This window comes from Notothenia rossii, assembly GCF_949606895.1.
Source record: "Notothenia rossii genome assembly, chromosome: 2".
Classification (NCBI taxonomy): domain Eukaryota; kingdom Metazoa; phylum Chordata; class Actinopteri; order Perciformes; family Nototheniidae; genus Notothenia; species Notothenia rossii.
The window spans coordinates 31975539-31993532 of NC_136904.1; the positions used below are offsets into that span (position 1 = coordinate 31975539).

The 17994-nt window shown below is 40.1% G+C and overlaps 3 protein-coding genes across 4 annotated transcripts in view; 2 read left to right on the forward strand and 1 right to left on the reverse strand.

Annotated features, from left to right (window-relative positions):
* nav2a (neuron navigator 2a) overlaps nt 1–553 on the reverse strand; it is a 236575-nt gene extending 236022 nt beyond the window's left edge. For both annotated transcript variants that reach the window (XM_079666825.1, XM_079666824.1), the window contains exon 1: nt 431–553. The gene's annotated coding sequence lies outside the window, so the exon portion shown is untranslated. The remainder of the gene's footprint in view (nt 1–430) is intronic.
* Nucleotides 554–3432: 2879 nt separating this feature from the next.
* On the forward strand, nt 3433–11683 carry e2f8 (E2F transcription factor 8). Its single transcript, XM_079664007.1, has 14 exons — nt 3433–3777; nt 4793–4853; nt 4979–5239; nt 5331–5478; nt 5933–6247; nt 6375–6536; nt 6982–7119; nt 7310–7522; nt 7616–7697; nt 7974–8484; nt 8976–9242; nt 9327–9459; nt 9735–10060; nt 10607–11683. The coding sequence occupies exons 1-14, from the start codon at nt 3767–3769 to the stop codon at nt 10772–10774; spliced, it is 2796 nt and encodes a 931-aa protein (XP_079520133.1). The 5' UTR covers nt 3433–3766; the 3' UTR covers nt 10775–11683.
* Nucleotides 11684–12636: 953 nt separating this feature from the next.
* On the forward strand, nt 12637–17476 carry csrp3 (cysteine and glycine-rich protein 3 (cardiac LIM protein)). The gene is made up of 6 exons (XM_079663764.1): nt 12637–12760; nt 13763–13874; nt 14952–15120; nt 15647–15776; nt 16809–16902; nt 17193–17476. The coding sequence occupies exons 2-6, from the start codon at nt 13763–13765 to the stop codon at nt 17255–17257; spliced, it is 570 nt and encodes a 189-aa protein (XP_079519890.1). The 5' UTR covers nt 12637–12760; the 3' UTR covers nt 17258–17476.
* The last annotated feature ends 518 nt before the right edge of the window (nt 17477–17994 follow it).

Below are 17994 nucleotides of genomic sequence, written 5' to 3' on the forward strand. Positions count from 1 at the left end.
GTTGAATTTATTGCGTGTAGGAAATAGTTCCTTCGTGGCAGTAGCCTAATGACGAACTGACCGCCAGCTAATAGCTGCAGGTGTGCACCGTGACAAATATTTAACGCTAATCACTAGCTAACTTTTTGCGTGGTCACAAACTTGCTATCTGCTACGCAATTGTACATTGTATCAAACACGGCTCCTCGACATGCATTTGACGATAGACAAACATTAACTGGAGTTATAACCTGGAGAAATATTGCTTGCCGAAGGTTTCAGCTACTGCAGCATCCCTTCCCTACAGCAGAGTCTGCAAGCCCTCATAGGCTGCTGCGCTGAGCTTTATGGAAACTCTGTTGTCTAAATTACAGAACAACAAATAAACTGCGAGGAGAAATGCCCATTAGAGAGGAGTATTTGTGGTCAGAACATGATGCTCACCCCGTACCTCTCTGTTCCTCACCTTCCCGGTGGAGATGGTCCCTGCCTCGTGCACAGTGCTGTCCGTTCCTCTGGCTGCGAGCAGCGGAGCAGCCAGCTGCTGCATTCAGGCGCTGTCGGAAAAATCGCGTTGTCACTTGAATTACAATGGGTTTCTCCTATGCACCCCTTTTTGAGACTTGTGTGTAAAAGAGACCACTAATGAGGCTATTTTAGAACTTTGTATTTTGTAAAGCACTTTGTGCCGTATTTGAAACGAGCTGCAAAAAAAACCGTTGTTAATATAGGATGTACACATGATCTGTAACTTCTAAGGCAGAGGTATAAAGCATAGAAATGTAAACCTCCTTCAATAAGATATGGAAAAATCCAATATATATTGTTTTATATCCATCTGTATACAGTGCAGTATGGTAAATTATAAAACAAGAAAGAATTCGATTAACATAAGGCGCAAAAAAACAATTAAAAAAAAGCTCTACAGAATAAGATACAATATCAGGTACAAACCAGAGACTGTATATATAGGTACAAACCGTACAAACATGTAATACTTTAGAAAATATGTTAGTGCAATAATTGAAAAACCAAAATAGGCTTTGGTTGATATAAAAAGGAATATATTGTGACACAATGTAAACAGCTGTGCAATAAACAACAGTAAAAGTACATTGAAGCTATATATTATTGTTATTCTAAACTGATTCTTTTTTTTCAACATAAATATTCCTTGGCCCAAGCCAGATGTGTTGGCCATTGTGATACATTAAACATTTATTTTCTGCCATTACGCAGACAGTATAGGTTCATTTCTATTTTCTGTGTATCTCTTTTTTTATCAAAACCCAACAAAACGCTCACCCAGTCGGAGTGGGTAGTATAATTTACGAGGAGAAACTGAAGGCAGCATCAGGGTCCCACTCGCTCTCTCTCTCTCACATCCGTAACATTACGTCACTGGCTTCTTCATACTCTCCCAGCATCCTTGAAGGAGCCTGTCGGTTTCCATGGCGACTCCTCACCGTCAGGAGGGATCTACCGCCATCTTCTGGCTAAAAGATACATTTAACTTTTAAACAAGCCACTACAGCACTTAAAATCAATTAACATTTGATTATTCATTCAAGGCCCTAGCTCTCAGTTAATTCACACTGAGATCCAATTAAGCCGTAACATGCTTTGATTCATTTTTGTTCAATCATTTAACATTCATTTAATTTAATTTGATTGATTGTTTAATTGGAAGCAGTCTGTCTCTGCAAAAACAGCATGGGGAAATTAGATGTATTTAGAGCTGAAAACAATTAATTGATTGACAGAAAATAACAATTGAAAAGCATTGTGGAGCCTTTACTGCCACAGTGAACACATAAGAGATGTGGCAGTTTCATTGTGCCCACACTGAGACCCTTTAACAACCAGAATTCTTAGCTTACAAAGGGTGGTTATCATCTTCAATAACAGGCCACATTACTAGTGTAATGGACAAAAATCATTGGCATGCAGTTCTGTATACATTTGGAGGAACCTCGGGCAGGGTTGTTGCTTTCCTTGCTTATTCAACTTTAAATAAGCGCCCCTCCATTTTCTCATCTTCTATTATTGTATTGCTACAAAAATGTTTCCTGCAAACAGCCATTCATCTTTACAGATATTAACTCTATAAGTAATCTAATCGAACCAGACCTTACTGCAAACAGATATTCAAGGCTCTAAACAAAATTGTAAGTGTTGGGTTATGGCAACCAAAATGATTTTTGATAAAATATGCATGTATAAATCAACATGGCTTTTTTAAGCAGAACAAATAAAGTTATTCGTTTAAATGTTTCCTTAAATAAAACACGATTTTCTGATCTACTGCTAAACGATGAACCATCCAGATCTTTCAGGTCTTCTGGGGTATCTGCTTTCTGTCCCCAGAGTCAGAACCAAACATGGTGAAGCAACGTTCAGTTATTATGCTCCAAATATCTGGAACAAACTACCAGAAACCTGCAGGTCCGCTGCAACTCTAACTACTTTTAAATCCAGGCTGAAGACTTTTCTTTTTGCTCTACCTGTGTTATTCATGTTTTATTATCTTTGCTTTTAAATTAGTGTTTTTCCATTTTATTATATGTTTCTGCTGCACTGTTTCTTAATGCTCTTAATGTCTTTCATTTTTGTTAAACACTTTGAATTGCCTTGTGTCTAAAGGTGCTATAAATATGCCTTCCACAGCCGTCACGTGTTGACAGAAAACACAGAACCTGATTTAGCAATCACAGGTCAAGTAAAATATTGACCTAATAGCTGTATTGTTTATGATGCTGTTGGTGTGACATTTAATTACTTTTTTCACATCTGCCATTTGGTCAACGGGGGCCTAAGCCAATGTTGCACAGGTCCCTCTTGGTAAAGGGGAGACAACAGGTGGATAGTGTAACGTTTTTGATATGAACTTGTGGATTTTTATAATAATGTTATCTATATTAGAACATTTGGCATTTTTTTATTCAATAAAAGTTCATTTGTATTCATTTTCAAAATAAGAAATCTGAAAAATGGATAACGCCGGTTTTAAATTGTTGATATAATCGAGGGTCAAAGGTTTTTACAGAGGGGAATTTGGATATATTTTTGTATCCCTCCAGAAATCTGAAAATACTGTCAACAGCGATACAATAAATACAACTAAATGTTAAACTAATTTAGCTTTTGGTGATGAATACTCAAACCCCTCTAAAACGTACTCTAAAATACCATGTTTTGGAATACGCAACAGGTAGGCCTAAATAGGGTTAACAGACGTGAACTAGATGCCCCTATCACCAGGACACTTTATTAATGCTATAATTCTTTGTGTTATATATTTTCAGTTTTAAAAAAAATAGATTATATTACATTGCAATTCATTAAGCTAACGCTTTTATCCAAAGCAATTTACAATATTTAAACAAGGCATTGATGCTACACACTGCAGATTAGAGTGTTTCCTCTTCCGCTCTGCCACAGGCGGAAGTGCGTAGTCTGACGTCAGCGCGATGCTCCTCTAGGGCTCTGGGCTGGGGCGGGCCAAATGCTTCTGGTCACCAAGACTTTCCACATCTGTAGTAAAGTTGACCAAGAGGCTACTGCTTACTATCAGGAGGGAAAATAAAAATAAGAGCTTCGCACATTGTGTACTATTCCACTTTGGGTGTTTTTTTAATGGTTATATTAGCGCGGAAACGTATGGAGTTCTGTTAAAATCCACATTAAGGACCCGGATTTATGTTTTGGAAACACTCAACTGGTATCGGCAAAACATTAACGTTGCTGTGAAGATGGGACGTTTCCTTCTCTGAGCAAGGCTTATTTCATGAATTTGGGGTACGTTTGAACATAGCATAATTTCTGCTTGATAATGCAAACGTGTGTACCTTGTCCCAAGACGTTTTATTTATCTAACGCTTTAGTTTAAGGTAAGCTAGGTTAAGTTGCCGCCTCCTCCTTATAAACTGCTTAAATCGATAGACATGTTAGCGAATTTTGCGGCTGTGTGTTTTAAAACAAAGCAATGAATGGATGAAGCCTCTGGGTATACCGGTTTTACAACGTTTTGTTAACTTTTAGCTATAAGGATATCCAGACGGCGGGCGTTCGCCGGCTACATGACAAGCATTATCTTACGTTGGGGAAGTCTCACGCTTTTTAAACAAGTAACCCTGTGAATGCACATGAACTTATCGTAATGATTCAGACTTTAGCCCTGTCGGTATCGCAGTTTAAAGCGAGCCGCCGCTGATACCGGACAGACGTTCCGCGCCAAGGATTTCAAAAAACAGTTTACCTGCGCGGGACAGTCATCCACTTCCTTTACGCTGCCATTGGCTGCTTTCAGCAAAAAGGGCGGCCCCTCTGCGTCCGTTTGGCCCCGCGATTCGATGGAATGCACGTCAGTTACCGCCAATATAAATCTGGTGTTTTGATTAGATTTAAACCGATTTTTATTTATTCTTACTTGGTGATGAATTGAAAAAATCGAATGAAATCACCGGTTCATAGTTTCACTCTCTTTTCTCACGCTGCTTTAACAATGTTGGTCCTCGACAAATATATTTCAGGGAAAAAGCGGTAAGGATGTGGTTCTGATAATATGTAAACACTTAAATAGCAGTAGCCTATTGTTGAAGTTAATGTGGAACGTATTAATGTTAGTTGGCTAAATTAATCATAGTTAATACGGCTGAACACCATTATGATTTTGTACCTATGTCTATATCCAAAACGTGTTAAGAGCACATTTTTCAATCATTGTTTTATACTATCACTTGACGATTGCATCTTTTTATTAATGCCTAGTTTACTTTAGCTAATATAATACTTATTCAATTCTTATGTTCAGGTGGAAAATGTCAAGTATGGTGCTTGAATCTCAATCCCTGACCCAGAAAGCTCATTCTAAGGTCAGTGAGTACATAGGAATCTGAGTGTGTCTTGGATATCATTTTTTATTTTTTATGATATCAATAGGCAATGGATGGATTTGTATCTTAATCATTGTCTTTTGATTTATCTTTTTGCTGACTAGGATGAAGGCTTTGTAGCACCAAAGGTTACAATAAATACTCCAAAGAAATCATTTGGTCAGTGTGCCATCTCCGTGGAGAACCAGCTGACCGTGGGTCCCCTCACTACACCTAAAAAGGGAATGGAAGTACGTTCTGTTGACCCCTGGACGCCCACCTCCAATCTGAAAATGCTCATCAGTGCTGCTAGTCCTGAAATCAGGAACCGAGAGAAGGAGCTGTGCGTCGACAACGACGGACGGGAAGGTCTTGATCCTTCACAGGTACAATAAATCTCCTCACATTACCACACAACTCTTTCTGATGAGTCAAGGCGTCTCAAAATCTCTTGTATTATTTTTTTTCTTCTCGTAGGAATCGGAAAACGGAGACTGGAAAATGATCAGCAGGAAAGAGAAGAGCCTGGGTTTGCTCTGTCACAAATTTCTCGCCCGATACCCGGATCACCCCAACCCGGCCCTCAACAACGACATCTGCCTGGACGATGTGGCTACTGAGCTCAGTATGTGTTCTCTTGCAAATATTTGATGTAGAGTATTATGTATTACTATCAAAATGAATGCTTTATGGGTGCAACAGCCTATCATTGCTTTCAATAACTCTTTGTAGTAGATGTGGCAATTAGGTTTCAATGTAGTCAAAGGGGTCCATTTTATTTAAAGATCATAATAATACTGTTATGGCTGTGACATAGATGCCATGATATCTGAATTCACGAGTTATTACAATGCTAACATTAATTACATTTTCTACATTGACTGTAATTGTGATGTCTGGTATATTCTGATTTACAGAAGCATTGAAGTTTGTTGCAATTGGACAGTGTACACATAGTTGTAGTAGGTTTGAAATTGTGTTTTCTCCCCATTTCAAGTAATAATTTCTGCAGTTTCTTAAACTATTTGTGATACCTAATCAGTTTTTAACTTGAAAGACATTATTTTCTCTCTCCCCAGGTGTAGAACGGCGGCGCATCTACGACATCATGAACGTGCTGGAGAGTCTGCACATGGTGAGCCGCTCGGCCAAGAACCGCTACACGTGGCACGGCCGGACCAAACTGGCCCAGACTCTGGCCGTTCTGAAGCAGGTGGGCGAGGAGCAAAGGTACGGCCAGCAGATGCTGCACATCCGGCAGCGTCTCCGGGACAAGGAGTTTGACTTTGACGGGGAGGAGAAAGAGAACGAGGAGGTGGTGCAGCTTGAGAGCGGGGAGCAGGGACAGAAGGAGCTCTTCTTTGTGGAGCTTCCAGGAGTAGAGTTCAAAGCAGGTGAGAAGCAATCCTTGAAAAACCCTTAAATTGAACAAAAAAGCTGGAGTTCTGTAAAATATTCAACTTGTTCTTGGGTATGTGACAGTAATCTGATTTAAATCCCCTTTTTGTATGTCCTGTCAAGCCTCTGTTAACAGTAGAAAGGATAAATCTCTGAGGGTGATGAGCCAGAAGTTTGTCATGCTCTTCCTGGTGTCTAATCCTCGTGTGGTCAGTTTGGACGTGGCCGCCAAGATCCTGATCGGAGAAGACCAGTGTGTGGATCAAGACAAGAACAAGTTCAAGAGTGAGTATAAAACCTGTATCTCAGTTATAGGCAGGGTTAGTAAAACTAATATTTCAGCAAGTTTGCCAACTCACCATCTTCCTAATGTGTAATAGAGACCTTCTTGGATCGTAAATCGATAGAAATCTTTTAGAGAGTTGTAAACTTATTTTTGTATTTATTCTACCGTGTTGTGTAATGTTTTTATACTGTTCATGCTCACTGCTTGTAGCACTTCGGGATTTTAAGTCAAATATGAAGTGCTTTATAAATGAAACATCTACTCCATGCTGTTCATATTTCCCAATCTTAGAATGTATGTGCAATTGTAAAACTTTGAATGCAGTGAGAAGGAATAGACATTGGACCGCTTTAGATGCAGGTTTCTTTGTATTTCTGTAACAGTATGTTCTGTGTCTCTGTATGTGTAGTATATAATGGTTCTGTTTCTTTCATGTGTTTGCAGCCAAAGTACGTCGGCTGTACGACATAGCTAATGTGCTGCGGAGCCTGAAGCTCATTGAGAAAGTCCATGTGACCGAAGAGAGGGGGAGGAAGCCCGCCTTTGAATGGGTCGGCCCCGAAGAATTCCCACAAGTTGAAGGTATCATCTGACCTCTTTTCCCTTTTTATTCTTTATATTTTGGTCCTTAATTAAAAGGAAATAAGGCTTAGACTCCTGTGAAATATATTTCAGGACTCAGTTTGTTGAATAATTATTGCCATTGCAGCTGATGGTAAGTTAAATTAGTATCTCAGATCTTCACGGACTAAACTGTAAACTCTTGTTTCAGATTTGAAGAGCTCCGCATCCGAATGCGCAACCAAGAAAAAAAGTGTACTGGAGCCCCGTGCTCTAGAAAACTGTGCCAAAAACCTGTTCTCATCTCCCGGAGCCAAGCGTGGCTTCACCCGACACCCCTCACTCATAAAGCTGGCCAAGAGCATTCAGGACGACCGCAGAAAGATCAACTCCGCCCCCAACAGTCCTTTCAAAGGCGCCTTCAGTGAGTGCAGAAAATGTTCCTTCAGACCAGGCTACTATTGTTACATATCTTTGTGAGTGGTGTGATGACGGTCTTTTCCTCTTCTGTCCTCAGGTGATTCATCAAACACTGAACTCCCAAACAAAATGGCCCAACTTGCTGCTATTTGTCAGATTGAGCTCAACCAGGAGTCATCGTAAGTTTGGTTCCATTTAGACTAAACTGTTTGAGGTATTCAGACAAACTTTGATTCCAACATGTGATTGAATGCATCATGGACACCGCCTGGCTTTATTGTTGAGGCATCTCTATTTACATGATTTCCTGAAGCCTATGATTCATTTGAACGACTATTAGGTCATTATCGATGAATGTATAAAGCAGTGGCTAATTTAAAAGTTACCCTACAGCCTTTGATTTGTATCATTTTAAATGAATTACGTGTTAAATGAGAGTCCTACTTGTGTTCCAGGACTGGAGCTGATGATCCAAAGCCTTTTGCTGCAGAGGCAGACTCTGCTGCTGTGAGGCTGGACCCCTCCTCTGTTTCAATGGAGCCGCCTCAAGCACCGTTTCAAACTCCAACCCAGGAGACTACAGTCAACACTACCGTCCACCTTACCCCCCACACGCCTCTGACAGCCCTGCCCACAGGCTCCCTCGCCTACATCCAAGCGCAGTGTTCCTCCCTCATCCCCGTCCTATTGCCCCAGCAGCGGGGGGGCATTCCATTCGCTGTGTACCTGCACTCTTCGTCCCCGAGGCCCAACCCTCTGGTCCGGCCGCAGCCCACCAGCCTGGCCGTGCGCTCCATGACCTTTGAGGATAAAACAGGGCAGAGTCCGACGGGCCAGGGCACCGCTAAGACTCTGCCGGCCTTCAGGGCGTCAGACGTCAGCCCCTTAGTGCTCAAACGGCTGCGCTCAGATTCAACCTCAGAAGGCAGCCCATCCAAAGCCAAGAGGACAGACCCCAACTTTAAGGTAAATACCAATACCATCCATCGAAACGGTGCATTTGTACAACACTGATGTTGAAGAATTGTGGAAAATGGCAAGACTTCTGCAAATATAAATATAAAAAAACTGGAGGAGCTAGCACTGCTCAATCTAAATGATCTAATTGCAATATTTTGGCTGAGATTTCTTATTGCGATATGATTCCTGACATTGTAGAAAATTCTCATTATTGCAAGAATATTCAAATTTTCCTTACAGTTTATATTCAAATAATCATGGTATGGTACTTAAGGGGATCACAACCAAATAAAAAACATTTCTGATGATAGTAGAATACAATTATTAGTCTGCTATATTAGGCCATAATACTTAACACATTTTTTACACATTCTGCTCCATGCGATTTTGGATATTAGATGAAGTCCATATTGCGATATTGATCGAATTGTGATTATTTTGGCAGCCCTAATTCAGATTATTCCCCCGCCTCTCTGTTTCCCTTTGACCTCCTTTAGGACACGTCTCCAAAGCTGTGTGAGATCCTGCAGGCCCGTCTGAATGCCCGGCGCAGCACTCAGCCTTTAAACCGGCCCTCGCCTCGCGCCCTCCACCTTGACCCGGAGTTTGTCAACACCCCCGGTGTTGCTGTAGCCAATCAGACACTAGAACAAAGCTTGGAGACCTTCCTGGACAAAGAGGACAGGACAGCATACTCAGACAGCGAGGCGGGGTTAACACCAGTCAGGGTCGTACCCTTAACGCCAGGACAGCTCCACACAGAGGTAAAATACACAAAGAGACTGAGATGTGTTGCTTTTGTCAATTCAACTGCGCAAAGTTTGACTTTTTTTTCCCTGCTTGTCAAGACTTTAATACCGGCCGGATACCTGATCCCAATCTCCCAGCAGTCCCTCATCAGCTACAGGGAAGCCCAAGATGCAGGGAGAGAAAGCAACAAGGCCTTAACTCCCGCTTACATCTACCAAACACCCACTGCAGGTAAACACGTCATGAAAGGTGGATTTTAGACTTCTCTTGATATGAGTCCATTTTTTCGTTCAACCAATCGTCCAAATGCGTAAGAAATAAAAAATCTCAACCGGAGATTGTTAAATCACAATTAATTCATCCAAATAGTGAATGTTCTATATTTACACTTATCTTCCTAGTGAAATGCATCTTAGATTCTTTATTTTATAGCTCAAATTGAACCTGATCAAATGATCAAATGAAGGGTCTATAGTATACATTTTAACACTTGTTTTTGTCCACAGGCTCCAGACAGGCCCTAGCCCAGGAGACGACCCCCACCAGCCTTCGTCTTCACAAACCAGCCGCCGCCTCGCCCCTCACCACCCAGCAGGCACACCGCCTCCACAGCCCCAGCCCCGCCATCCTCAACTTCACCCTGCAGAACCTTGGCCTGATCTCAGGGTCCAGCCCGGGAAGCCTCTTTGCGGCCCCCCAGACCCCGGAGGGTGTCAGCAGCATGGCCAGCCCTCTGGCTCTGCAGCAGAGAGGCATGGTGTTCATCAAACCTGTGTCCCCTGTGCAGCAGTCTCTGTCAGGGCAGCCCATGACCCTGTTCAGTCTACAACAGGTAACAACTCATGCTTGTGTTTGGATAACATCTGGAGTATAACCATATTCCATGACATATTTCTTTTAAACATAACAAATGTGGCCTTATATCGAAAAGCATTCAGAATATGTCATTCGAATGGGGTTTTTACCCCAGTCTGCGACACTAGGGACAATCTCTAAAAACCTGTCTCTCCCAACTGAACAAACTTTACGAAAGGGAATCAACTTTGTATTATCTTCTCAATGTAAAGATAGGAAGTTCTGAACATGTTACTTTACAGATCACACATTTTGAAATACTTGGCAAATACCTGTTGGGAGATAAATATGTTGCCGTTGAAACAACATAAAATCCCATCTGCTGGTGTTGTTTAGGGTTCCGTTTGCACATACCACAACAACAAAGGCGTGGGAGCCAGTGTAGCAATGGGGATAGTTTTGGTCTTCAGACTTCATTGCAGACGTTTATTTAGGAGAAGTTAGTTCCTATGAAAACTGATTGCATTGGAGCAGGGACATTTTCTCTTGAACTCACCCTTACCAATCACTATCTGTCCCGCAGCCCCTGATGACCACCCCCAAAGGGACGGCTCTCCCCCAGCACAGCTTCTTCCACACGCCAGTCCACCTCTCCCCTCTGGCTGCCATGGTAACCCCAGGTGGACAACTGGCCCCCAACACAGTTTACATCCCTCAGAGGAAGCTGGACGTCGCCACTGAGGAGTCCTGAGAGCCAGACAGAAACCCTCTAATGAGTGTGTACTTTGAGTGTGTGTATGGGTGATGTTTGTGTTGGGTGACCTTTTATCTTGTCTGGTTAGCATTTCACAGTATTCATTACCTCCGAACATTTCACAGCAGCCTTACTGTCTTTATTTTGAAACAAAGTTCACCAGAAACTCATGAACATTATTGTTATTCTGGTAAAAACATTTTTGCCCCAACTTTATTCTGCATAACTTGATAGAGATGAATTTTCTTGTTTTTGTTTGTTTGTTTATTTTAGCTATTTCTCCTAAAGTTGGTGATGTGAACGCCAATTCCTTTTCTTCAAATTACCAAGAGTAGTAAACAAATAATCAATGCTATAGAAGGCAACACACTTAAGTCAGATGGACGTTTGACTGAAAGACAAGTATGATTGGGAACCATTGTTTTATGATCATTTTGTCTCAAGTGAAACCTTACGCAAAGACTTTTGCACATATGTACATGTTACCCCTGGTAAGAATATGACAATATTTGTGATTGTAAGACTAATCAGACTTTTTCAAAAGTTTAATTTATAAAGGAAATTACCTTCTGTATCTGTTGTCTTGTTAAATGTAAAATGTTAATTGAATTTTAATACATATTTCTATGAACATCATGTGAAGTTGGTCTCCGTTTTCGTCTCTACGGTGATACAATATTATGGGATTGGAATCAGTCTACAAACCAAAATTATCATTGAAGATGAAACTGTTTATTATTTTTACTACGATTGTTTGATCTATACAATTTAAAATACTGATCCCTAATTCCCAGTGCTCTAGGTTACATTGCATGATTTTTGACTAAACAGGTTGACCCTGTTTACAATCATCAAATGCAAATAAGCAGCAAATTGTCATATTAAAAAAACTGTTTTTTGTAAAAAGTCTTGAATTTAAGTGTAAGTGGGAGTTGTAAGTATTATTTAAATCTTTAAAGGTAGATGCGTCAGAAAGTCCCTACATCTCACTTTCAACCATAAATACGACTAGCTGTTTATTTCCTCACCCGATTACACATTTTCCATTGTGTTTTACCTTTTATTTGAATAGCTGAACAAATGGATGTGGGAGGTGATTCAGAGGTCACGAAACAGGATGTTTTACTCGCATGGCTAAAATATTTCTTTACAATTTATGCGTGTAAATCACAAGTCTCTTCACGATACAATATGTCAATTCTTTGTGAAACTAGACAAGTCTGCCAAGATGCAAATTTGATTCAGCGGGCTGGTATTAATTTGAGACAAGATGTTACATTTATATTTAATCAAAAATAACTCAAACGTGATTTGACTTTGATTTTTGATGAAAATAAAATTGTATATATATATGTATAGAAATGTCCTAGAGTTGATATGTATCAGAGTTTTTTTAGGAGTACGAGTCATTGGTCATTGACTCAATACAGATCGATGGATTGTTAAACCCCTAGTAAAACATATTTTGGATGGGACAACTTTGAAAATGGACACCATACAGGTTAACCATTTTGATGTAGGTGTCAACACTGGCTCTCTTCTGGAGAACCCTTAACATTTAACCCACAACAAACTACAGTTTTCATTTAACCAAGAAGCTATTTTGCCTTCTGGTGCGTAATGAGCATCACATGGTCACTCATGTATCTAAAGAGATGTAATCACAGTCAGATATGCAGTTGCTTTCCCATCCGTCATACATAATCCCATAACCATGTGGATAACTCCCTGCTCCCAGCTGTCTTTAGAGTCCTGTTTAGAGTTTCCGGTGTCTGCCTGTGAGTCCTGAACAAATGTTAGCCTGGCTGATGTTCAGACCTCTTTAAGTGATGAAGGGTCAGAGGACTCTGCTGTCACAAGTTATTTTAGGAGGATATTGTCATTTTAGCGTCACCAGTGGACTGCGGTGATGGCGAGACAGGCAGTATATAAACTGCCTGGGATGCATTCACTGCCACTGAAGCACACAGGCCGTGATTCAAGGTAAGGACCCATTTATTTTTGTAGTAAACATTTCCTGTTCGTAGTTCAGTTTGGGTACAACTTGGGGGTAATTAATCTTTATTTATTTTAGTTTTCATAGATGTAATTACATTTATTTTATCGTACATTGTCTATTTTGCATGAATTGAAACACTGGGCAAGTGTGATATGGCAGATTTATCTGGAGTAGAATAATTTCCAGTAGTATTTGATGGAGTGTCTTTTGTCTGTCTGAGGTCCCATTAAAGCCTCTGCTCCCAGAATATCACATTCCAGTCCTGTGAGATGATGGGCAGCCTCTGATATGAGCCGGAACTGGAATGTCGGCTGACAATAGAGTCAGATTGAGATGAGAAGCTTTAAAACTGATGGGGAAATTCAAGTCGCGCTTTGTTAGAGACTTTTAAATCATCAGACTGGAAAGTAAGAAAGACAAAGGCACAGGAGGTCAATACATCACAATGAGGTGTGGTTAGGTTTTTAGAATGTATGGTATGGTAAGATATGCTATTTTTGATTTCAATTTGAACTCTGAAAGCATTATTTTGGCTAGAATCATTTTCAACCCACAATCCTGGTGGTGCAGATCGCTTATTTCGGAGATGGAACAATTACTTTATAAAACGTACTTAAAACATTATGATACATTTTCAAAAAATGTTTATAAGCAAGTATGCCTTAACACTCTCAATTCAGCTTCTGAAATGTAAAAGAAAATCAGTTTTTCCACTGTTTAATATAATAAAACTGAATGTCTTTGAGTTTTTTGTTGGTTGGTCAGACATAATTTGAAGGGATTTGAAGACACTAAGATACATTATGATGCAATATTATTACTTCACTTGATTAAATGATTTACACAAAAAACAAGAGTAATTTTTAATGACCATTATTGGTTGGTCAAGCCTTATTAGACTATTTCACATTTGAGAGTCAGTAATCTTCAATGAAAAAATTAGTAGTTATTTGCAGCTCTAAGCTTGTTTTTTTTTTTTTTCTAAGATGCCAAACTTGGGAGGTGGAGCTAAGTGTGCGGCGTGTGAGAAGACAGTGTACCATGCAGAGGAGATCCAGTGTAACGGCCGGAGCTTCCATAAGACCTGCTTCATCTGCAGTGAGCCCCTCTCTTTGCTGGACCAGTTTGTAGTGTGTAATGGTAGATCAGCAGAGTAACATTGTTTCAGTCCCATTTGCTCTTATTGACACATCAAGGGGCCATCTGCTTCTGAACTGTCAGAAGACTCACACAGCAGCACATTAGCCTCTATCTGAATCACTTTCTTCTTCTTCAGTAAATCCGCTTTTAGTTTTATGTGTTCACATTTTTTATGTTATTTGTTCGATTGAAATTGTGTTCAAATCAGTCTCTTTTCTTCCTCTTCTTTTTACTTTTTGTCTCTTTTGTGTTTCTTTCAAAGATCTATGTATTTCTAATCTGCCTACTTCCTTTATTTTCTCCTGGCTTTGTTACTGCTATTTCTTTCCCTTCCCCCCATCGTTTTTCTTACTTCATCCCCTCTTTTCCCTCATCTCTATATTTTAATAAAAATAATCTCAATCTTTTTACAATTCAACCTCCTACTGCTGCTCTTTTCTTTTCACAGTTAATCAAGCACTGGCCATAGTCTCTCATTAAATTACATTTACTCTATAGACATTTCCTTTTCCTCATCCAATCTGTTGTAGTTATTGAATAGCCTTTCTTGGACTTGGACGGTGGAGTTCCCCCTCCTATCCTTTGGTTTGGCCGTCTGTAATGACTTGAATTTCTCCTGCTGTGATACAGTTTAAGTTCTTACTCCTTTGTCCCTCACCAGCTGCAGTTGTCTAATCAAGCCACACCTCATGTTCTTATTGCTTTCTTCAAACCCCCACCAGCTGGTAACATGCTGGATTGTTCCAGTGGGAGCTCTAAAAGCCTGCTATTAGCTCAACCATCATGCTAAGTGTTCATCTTTTCTCAAATATTCACCCCACACCCTCTCCTCTTCCTACAAATAGAAGCACAAGACATCTGTCTTTGTGTAATGTCACTGTTGACTGATAAAACCAGCTAAGTGGGAGCTGTATTTACCCTCCATGACTCCACCATGACACTCCCCACGAGGCAAACTGAATCCATTCTCCCTAGCCTTGTGGTCAGACAACAAATGATGCAAATGTCTAGTGTGTTTGTGTTTCTTTCACACAGTGGGCTGCAGAAAAGGGCTGGACAGCACCACGGTTGCAGCACATGAGTCTGAGATTTACTGCAAGTCCTGCTATGGCAAGAAATATGGGCCCAAAGGCTATGGATACGGGCAAGGAGCTGGAGCTCTGAGCTCAGACCCTCCTCGATATGCCGGCCTGCAGCCTCAAGAGTATGTGTTCACTGCGGTTAGAAACAGGAGCCTGGGTTGTCATTAAAGGGTCATTCCACCCACATCTAGAGTGAATGGTGTTGAGCCACATAGGGGTTTTTACGGGCACATTATTTAAGATATCCACCCGTAGCATTTCAACCTGCAACATCATCATTTTTGGGTGACTAAACCTTAAATGATTGAAAGTCAAACTAGTTAAACTAATCATTCTCCAGTATGAAGAAGGTTCCGTTCTAAACACAGCTGCAGAAAAGTGTCTATTTGAGTCTTAAACTTAATGCTGTTTATCTTCTACATTTAAGGAAAAATCAAGTAAATAAACTTTAGTGTAGCTACCATGATGTCTTACTGCTCTTTCAGAGAAAGTTCCACTCTGACATGACTGAAAAACTATTGAATATATAAAAGTAATGGTGTATATAACATGTCAAAAACCCACAATAATCAAACTACAAGTACAAAAGTCAAACTCTAGTGACCTGAGATAATTACAAATGTTTTTGTTTTAAATTATTTTTTCTAGGACTAAACCACGACCAGCTTCTTCAAATTCTAGTGAGAATAAATCCTCCCAGACGTTTGGATGTTCAGACCGCTGCCCTCGCTGCTCTAAAGCCGTCTACGCAGCAGAGAAGGTGATGGGAGCAGGGAAGGTAAGCAGTAGTCTGTTGTAATTGTATTTATACAACCTTTTTCTATGGATTATACTTCATTGTTGTTGTTGTTACTGTCCTGTGGCACTAGCACCAGACAGGATGCTTCTTTAAAAAGTGTTTTCATTGTTGTCCATAAAACTACCAAGGTGTTCTTAGAGCCCAAACAAGAGGTGAAACAGGAGCAGAGAATAAGGAGCTTTGCTTAGGGACAGACAGAAAAGGCAGTAGCTCTTCTAACTAAAGCTCTACTTACTGGGCAGTTGCAGGCAGGAACCAAAACCACAGCAAAAATTATTCAACTCTAGTAGAAACTCTGTGGCAAAGTCATTGCACTCAAATTGACTGAAGGTGATGAACTCCCAAAGGCTGACGATCTGATTGAGAAAGGCTGAGTGAGTGCAGACAGCTGCAGACACTGTCAGCCATGATGGGGTAGCGAGATGCTGACGGAGCTGGGACTCAGTTCAGGGATTTGTAACAGCCAGCACGAGAAGTCTATACTAATGGGACAATTGGTTATGTGCAATCATGATGCATTCATACTGTAACAGTAACATTCTGGGCCCAATACATTATTGCACACAAGCTAGAAAATGTCTAAAAACAACCAACCTGACTGTTAGACAATTAAAACAGAATTGTAGGCCCTAATATTTAATGAAATCAACTGCAGATCATTTAGGACCCAATAACATAAATCCTTGTGACCTTAATGACCTTTCCTCTGAGGATATGGTCACATTACCTTTCCAGTATGACTAAATGTACTTTCAATTCATTTAAAATTGGACAACTTAAATTGTAAATGTCCTGTTATTATGTACTCTCCAGTTTTAACTTTGTTTGAAAATGTACATTTTGAAGTTATCAAAAAGGTGCCCTACATCGCTAACTGTAGTGTCACCTTCACAAAGTTTATAGGTTTTAAGATCAAGTTTGTTCAGTTTAGAAGAAAGTATTTCTTAACCTTTATTTTTTGCTACATAATACTTGTGTAATAACCGTGTGTCTGTGTGTGTGTGTGCGTAGCCCTGGCATAAAACCTGTTTCCGCTGCGCTCTGTGTGCTAAAAGTCTGGATTCGACCACAGTGACAGACAAGGAGGGAGAGCTGTACTGTAAAGGTAGGTACACACACACACACACACACACACACACACACACACACACACACACACACACACACACACACACACACACACACACACACACACACACACACACACACACACACACACACACACACACACACACACACACACACACACACACACACACACACACACACACAATTGGATAGTTTTTCAGTAATAAAAATGGCAGTTACAACCGTACAACTATTTTATAGAACAGGAAGCATTTCTATTTTTGTGGTATAACTAAATGTATTCTTGTTTTTCAAAATTCTCTTCAGTTTGTTACGCCAAGCACTTCGGCCCTAAAGGATTTGGACTGGGGAACGCCGCCATGTTGGGATAACAGCAGTGAACCATTCTGGTTTAAAGTTCACATCACTGTCACACGGCAGCTGTTTCAATGGAGCCATACACTGGATGATATTTGTAATACATGATTGAAGCACCTGGCCGGGTCAAATAACAGCTGAGTCGAGGCATATTTAAGGTCACTATTAGAGATTAACTAATAATACTTGTGTTCATTGTGAGTACACAATAAAATGATTTTGTTACTGTAAAATGTATCCTGAATTGATTTATTCTTTATTAAAGAGAAGAAAGAATTGAAATGCAGTCTGTGGTTCATGTGTACCTCACACGCAGAAAAGAATAGGAACCACTCATAATTAAAATAATTAGATAATCCTTTTGTATGTAAAATAACTTATTATTGTTTTGATGATTACAACTTGCCCAACCCTGCCTATTAGTCAATTAAATGATTTCCTTACCGCTGAGAAGAAAATCTCATTTTGTTAAAGTTAATTATTTATCAAATTGTTTTTGCATTCATAAATAATTCTTTGCCATAATTAATTACATTTATCAGGGCAACAAGTGATTAACCAATGGAACGTGTTAGTTTTCCCAAACAATTATGTGTGAGCAGCCGTGCAGAGCGTAACGGGATTAGATGTTTTTGTCAAGCTAAAATTAGAGCCGTTATCTGGCACTATCAAATTAGCAGTGATGAGAACATGGAGGAAACCATTCAGAGCAAAGAGTGTGCCTTTAGGGGCTACCTTAACATACTAATTT

Coding starts and splice junctions, on each gene's coding strand:
- e2f8 (XM_079664007.1), top strand. Junction 7,698..7,973: donor GAGCTCAACCAGGAGTCATC/GTAAGTTTGGTT, acceptor CTTGTGTTCCAG/GACTGGAGCTGATGATCCAA. Junction 8,485..8,975: donor GGACAGACCCCAACTTTAAG/GTAAATACCAAT, acceptor GACCTCCTTTAG/GACACGTCTCCAAAGCTGTG.
- csrp3 (XM_079663764.1), top strand. CDS start 13,763: ATGCCAAACTTGGGAGGTGGAGCTAAGTGTGCGGCGTGTGAGAAGACA. Junction 13,875..14,951: donor TAAGACCTGCTTCATCTGCA/GTGAGCCCCTCT, acceptor TCTTTCACACAG/TGGGCTGCAGAAAAGGGCTG. Junction 16,903..17,192: donor GGGAGAGCTGTACTGTAAAG/GTAGGTACACAC, acceptor AATTCTCTTCAG/TTTGTTACGCCAAGCACTTC.